This window comes from Syngnathus typhle, linkage group LG16 (genome assembly GCF_033458585.1).
Source record: "Syngnathus typhle isolate RoL2023-S1 ecotype Sweden linkage group LG16, RoL_Styp_1.0, whole genome shotgun sequence".
Lineage (NCBI taxonomy): Eukaryota > Metazoa > Chordata > Actinopteri > Syngnathiformes > Syngnathidae > Syngnathus > Syngnathus typhle.
In genome coordinates, this window is record NC_083753.1 from 2,464,820 (window position 1) to 2,470,333 (window position 5,514).

At 42.9% G+C, this 5,514-nt stretch overlaps 1 protein-coding gene across 1 annotated transcript; it reads left to right on the forward strand.

Annotated features, from left to right (window-relative positions):
* Window positions 1-731: 731 nt before the first annotated feature.
* On the forward strand, window positions 732-4,076 carry ap5s1 (adaptor related protein complex 5 subunit sigma 1). The gene is made up of 3 exons (XM_061301710.1): window positions 732-1,021; window positions 1,322-1,613; window positions 1,780-4,076. The coding sequence occupies exons 1-3, from the start codon at window positions 837-839 to the stop codon at window positions 1,906-1,908; spliced, it is 606 nt and encodes a 201-aa protein (XP_061157694.1). The 5' UTR covers window positions 732-836; the 3' UTR covers window positions 1,909-4,076.
* The last annotated feature ends 1,438 nt before the right edge of the window (window positions 4,077-5,514 follow it).

Consider the following 5,514-nt stretch of genomic DNA (forward strand, 5'->3'; position numbering starts at 1 on the left):
CTGCTAAGCGTATGCACGGCTGCTGCATGCATGGCAGCTGCATGCACACAAGCATTCTGTACGTGAATGAGATAGGAGCTCACAAGACGTTTTCTTGCACAGGCCCACACCATGCCCAATGGGTCAAAGGTCAACTCATTGACAGTTTCATGTCAAAAAGAAATGAATCACTTCAATACAATGGAATAATGCAAACCTTTTTATTTGTAGGTTTTACAGATATAACCAAGTTGTCATGATGAATATGATTGAGACCTAGTATCATGGGCAAATTGATGCAATTTAAACCATAGCAAGATGTTTGAACAGTTCACTCCGTTTTATGAAGTTTTATTTGTTCTATTATGCATGTATTTCCTATTTCATGGTGATGATGATAATGATGATTGAATTTGGATAAAACCATTGAGATGCTAGAAGTGTTTCTTTCTATGAACTGTAATTATTTTTTCTATATATATTTTATTTTGTTCATCTTAATACTTTTTAATCTGATTTTTGATAATGTCTTAACTGTTATTCTTCGATTCATCATTTTAAATTAAAAAAGGTAAAATCCTTTTGTGGTCATTCAAGAATTGGGACTATAAACGAATTAATTTAATTTGAGGGTGTTTTTAACAATCTTTTTTTTTCAACAGAAAATCAATGCAATCAATGATCGCAGTCACTCGAATATATTATCCGCGAGCGCCCTCTGGTGGGCGTAACAACATAAAGCAACAAATTCATCACTGCGTCATGTGATCAAACTCGGAAGCGAGTCGCTTGGGTTGACAACCCAAACAGTTAGCCTCCTTCTGTCCTCGTTGTTGCTTTGCTATGTGATCATCATCATGGTAGTCGCTTTCGTCATACACACCGTTTGCCCGATCGGGGCGCTCGCTCCCGGGGAGAGCAGGGTGCTCTACTCACGCGTCTTCGGACCGGACGAAGCGCTCTTTCAGGGCGGGCAGCGGCTGCAGCTCAACGCCGAGGAGAGGCGACTGTTGTCAGTCGAGAAACTCGCCGTGGTGGCCCGGTACGTCGGTTCTTCTTTATGAATTCGCCCAGCAGATTCAGACCAGACATTTATTGTGATATTTTTCCCATTCTGAATTTTATCAAACGAATTTTTGACGCATCAACGAAATCATCTATCAGAAAGTTATTTGTTCAGAATTTTGTATTAAATTCCCAAAGTACTATATGTATCGGTATTTATTATCGGCGAGTACTCGGAGTGAAAAAGTGTGATATTGAGCACCCCGAGTTCATGACATACGAGCTGGCAATTTTACAGATGTTGACTGATTGTGTTATTTTGTCTGGTTCGGACCAGACAGGTTCAAAGCGCCGTCTCTCTGCACCGAGAGGCATCCGGGCATCCCCCGGTGGAAACTCTGCCTGGCGAGGAGGCCTTAGCCCTGCAGGACGCCGACACCGGCGTGCTGAGGCTGCGCTGCGGTGACCCCTACTTGCAGGAGGTCAGCGCACTCTGGTTGGCCGTCAATTGTTTGTCCTTTGTGATTTTGTGTGAGCCCCACGAGAACCTGCTGCTGGCCGAGGGGATGCTTCGGAACCTCGCCAGACACTGCTTGGAGCACCTGCACATGCTGGGACAGGGCAGCGAGGTGAGGGGGAAGCCCAAGGGCCTTCTTAGTGGATTATTATCGTATGCATTCCGCGTATTTCAACAGTCTGACCTCATTATTGATAAAAAAATCCCAGTAGATGGCAGTTGCTTCTTTTTAAAAACGGTCGATTTCCATGTTATGTAATTGTGTGTCAATTTCCCAGATCCTGTTGAAGAGCAGCCGTGTAGACGTCCTGCTAAGTCGGCTTCTTCCTCACGGCCAGCTCGTCTTCCTCAACCACCGCTTCGCTCAGAGTCTGGAAAAGGACATGGTCGCCTACATGCACAAGTGACCTCCAGTGGCTAAATGCAACCGACAAGTGGCTAAATGAGATCCTAGCAGCCTACAAAACATGTCACGTCACTTCCCCATCTTGTGACGCTTGTGAGGAAGGCTACAGGAAGTGGCCGAAACATGTAAAGCAGCTAAAATCTTCCGTCTGACTAAAAGAACTGTTAGATATTTTTATAAAGTCAGATATTTCGGATGAAACCTTCCCACAATTTGTGCATTAAATCGAGGCTCTAATGTACCTCGCAAACCAGTAGTGATTGTTGCAATATTCCTCAATCAATTAATATATTAATCAATCTCACCAGGTAGGCTGGCGTTGCCTTTCAGCAACAGTATGAAATCATGTTTTGCCACGCTGTTCCATACTGTCGCTACTGGAGGGCACTGTTTCACTATCCACTCACTGACTACGGCAAGAGGAAAATAAAATGAAATCTCGCTGGCTCTCTCGCTCGCTCTCTCGTTCTCTCTCTCGCGCTCTCTCTCTCTGTGCGTTATCGCTCTCTATCGCTCTAAAAAAGCCTTGAAGACATGGAAAACAAACAGCAGCGCGGTTTGTTTTTCGGCGCGCGCATTTTGTAATTACGTCCAATTAATGGCGCGCGGCGCGGGAAGTTGTTGTTTGCTCGCCAACAGCTGTTTGGATTAAACGGCTGAGCGGGTGTCAAGTGGAGATTAAAATCACACCCGCCCGACAAACTGGCCCGGAAAGGGGAATCGACTGGGGGTGGGGGTCAGGAATTGATATATTTATTTCCCCCCTAGGAAATAATGGAAATACAAATTATCTTTCCAACTGTGACCATCATTAAACCTTTATTAGTAGTCCATAACCTAAGAAATGGTCATGAGCCCAAAAAGCTAATCTAGTGAGTATTAAATGCTAACAGAATTAGCGTATGTTTTTCATTGGCAAATTGTATGAAATGTTGCCAGATGCTGAAAATAAAAATAAAATGTCCATCACAGGGCACATATAGACAAACAACCATTCATAGATGATATTGAATGCTAAATGGTGATGCTAACATATGCTAAAAGAACTGGCTTTGTACTCATGAAGAATTACTGTCGTTTGTTCAAGCGCTGTGTGCGTCTTTAACAGTAACACGAGAACTTAAGCCAATGCTCACAGAACCAAACTGAACTTAACTGATCATATGTTCAAGCACTCCTCCCAACGCTGAACTGTCATAATACCGCCAATGCTAATGCTAAGTGCTCTGCTCATTTTAACCGACTCTCTAAACGGAGCTCTTGTGAGCGTCCACATTAATGTCTGATTTTCCCGTCTCCATCCATCCAAAGTTCTAACCACACACAAAAAAATCTTTAAATGTGCATGCTGCTCTTTGAATAACTTGGAGCTCATTTCCCCAACATAATATTTCTTCTTCTCCCGCCTCATTAGACGGCTATTGTAAAATGCGCCGGGGCTCAGTGCTGACGGGACATCGTATGAATTTCAATGCGACGCTTACAATTTCACACATATCCCCCAAAAACTAAGCAGGATTAAGTAAAAGCGCACTGAAGCAGATTAGACTTTCAGTTACTGTGGTTACTGATATAAGACACGTCTCAGAAACATTGGTATCAGTAATAAAAAAAACATGTTTTTCAACTTTTCAATTCAATTGTAATGCAAATGATGACACCTCGAAAGTCGGTGCTGTGAGTCACAATGGCAACAACAACAACGCTATGTTACTTTTAACAAGGCAATGTAGCATCTCATGGACCTAAACTAATGATTTTTAGATGCTATTGTCCGCAACTGTTAATGTAATCATTTTCTGATTAGTTTTGTACAACCTTGTTGATACAGACAATGCTTAATTTGCATCTCCAAACTGTAACACAAGTGGCGATGCTATTGCCAACACAACATAGCCACCTTGTTTTTGTGGATCTGAAATGACATTGTTGTGTATCTTTAATCTGGCGTCTCACCAAAAAATGTATCTTCCTGTTGTTTCTGTGCCACCAAGCTCCAAATTATACTTGACATTTCACAGTACATCTTTTCTGAGCCTACCTGCAGTTGTCTGTTGAGCGTCTCTAATAGTGTAATGGTGTACAATTTAAATCCATTTCTTTCTCGTCTTCCACTCAATTGGATTTCCCGCTGTTGCTTTTTATCAATAAAACCAAGACGACTTTTAATTTCCCCTCATCCTCTTCATTTCAAATTGATTCGCCACCTCATGTGGAGGACAGGAAGCCACCATTTAGCCCGGATTTTACTCTCTTGATCCTTTATTGGACTTTTGGAGTGCCATTGTACTTGTTACAACCAGCCAGATTTTACAAAAAATTTACATGGATAGTATAAGACACAATATATTATCTGACGGCTGCTCTCCGGTCAAACGAGTGGTCACAATCGCCGTGCTGGTTGTAAACTCTTAAACCCCCCTTCTCATTAAATTTCCATATGGCTGCTTTATGGTTGGCTGCTGTTTAAAGTGAAGTTTAATGGCGGCTAACCTTCCTGTCTGCTTTACTTGTGAGCTGTGAAGGAACGATGACAGTCCGACACGTAATAACTCGACTGCGTAGCAATAAAAGGTGCAAATGAGCCCATCAGTTCAGCTCTGCTGTTAATTTAAAGTGTCGTAAATTTTTCCTCTTTTATTTGGAAAGTCCTTTTTTTGCATTTCAGTGTCACCTGCCCAACAATTTAGGAGCTTTTTAATTACTGACTTTTTATAAAGTACACAATTGTATAGTGCACTTTTTTGTCATTAATGAGAATGGACAGTCAATTTGCTTGAAGATACTTGATTTGCAGTCTGGACGCGTTTGGAGGTTGTGAATGTCTCACGAGTCTCCAACAACAGCAGCAAATAGAAACATTGTGCCGCTTAATTAACTGATGTTGTCTTCTCTCCAAAACGTTGAATGCCGTGACGAGCTATTACGCGATTGGCACGCTGCATTACAAACCGCATCAGTGAAGCGCAAAGCATTTGCTTGTTGTGTGAAAGAAAAAGTAAAAAAAAAAAAAACTTTGCCATGATCTTTGCCTCAATTTGTAGCCTTTCTGCTAGCTTTAGCGCATCAAATCGCCGCTTTCCACGCCACGGTGCCTGCCCCCCACCACCACCCTTTCCCATGAGTAGCAGGAGAAACGCGGGTCCAAAAGTGCCTCATTACGAGGGCTTTCCAAATGAAACGGGCGCCATGTTTTATTCATTTGCGTGCCCAATGCCCCCGGCGAGGCAGCCAGGAGGGGCCGAGCGGGTGAGCGGCGGTTGTAGATGCGGGTGGGCGGGGGTCCCCGCAGGCCGCAGTCAAAATGAGTGTGGACGACGCTTGCTCGCTAATAACGCGCGGCCACCCTCCAGAACAATTAGTTATTCAGCTCGGAAAATGGACCGCATTAAGAAAGCACCCTCGGTTAACATGCTAGCACGTCATTTAAATAACAAACACGAGCGGCCTTGGGGTGATTCGACATCAACCCATAGTACAAAAATATGAAACATTCATGTTAGTCAGTTTTTTTTAAGTGCAAGCCAAGGAGGTTTTCATCAATGTGAATTTATTTTTTTGTCAGTTTGAGCGGTAGTTTTTCTTCTGTATCTCATTAAAAAGACGC

Coding starts and splice junctions, on each gene's coding strand:
- ap5s1 (XM_061301710.1), top strand. CDS start 837: ATGGTAGTCGCTTTCGTCATACACACCGTTTGCCCGATCGGGGCGCTC. Junction 1,022..1,321: donor AAACTCGCCGTGGTGGCCCG/GTACGTCGGTTC, acceptor GGTTCGGACCAG/ACAGGTTCAAAGCGCCGTCT. Junction 1,614..1,779: donor TGCTGGGACAGGGCAGCGAG/GTGAGGGGGAAG, acceptor TCAATTTCCCAG/ATCCTGTTGAAGAGCAGCCG.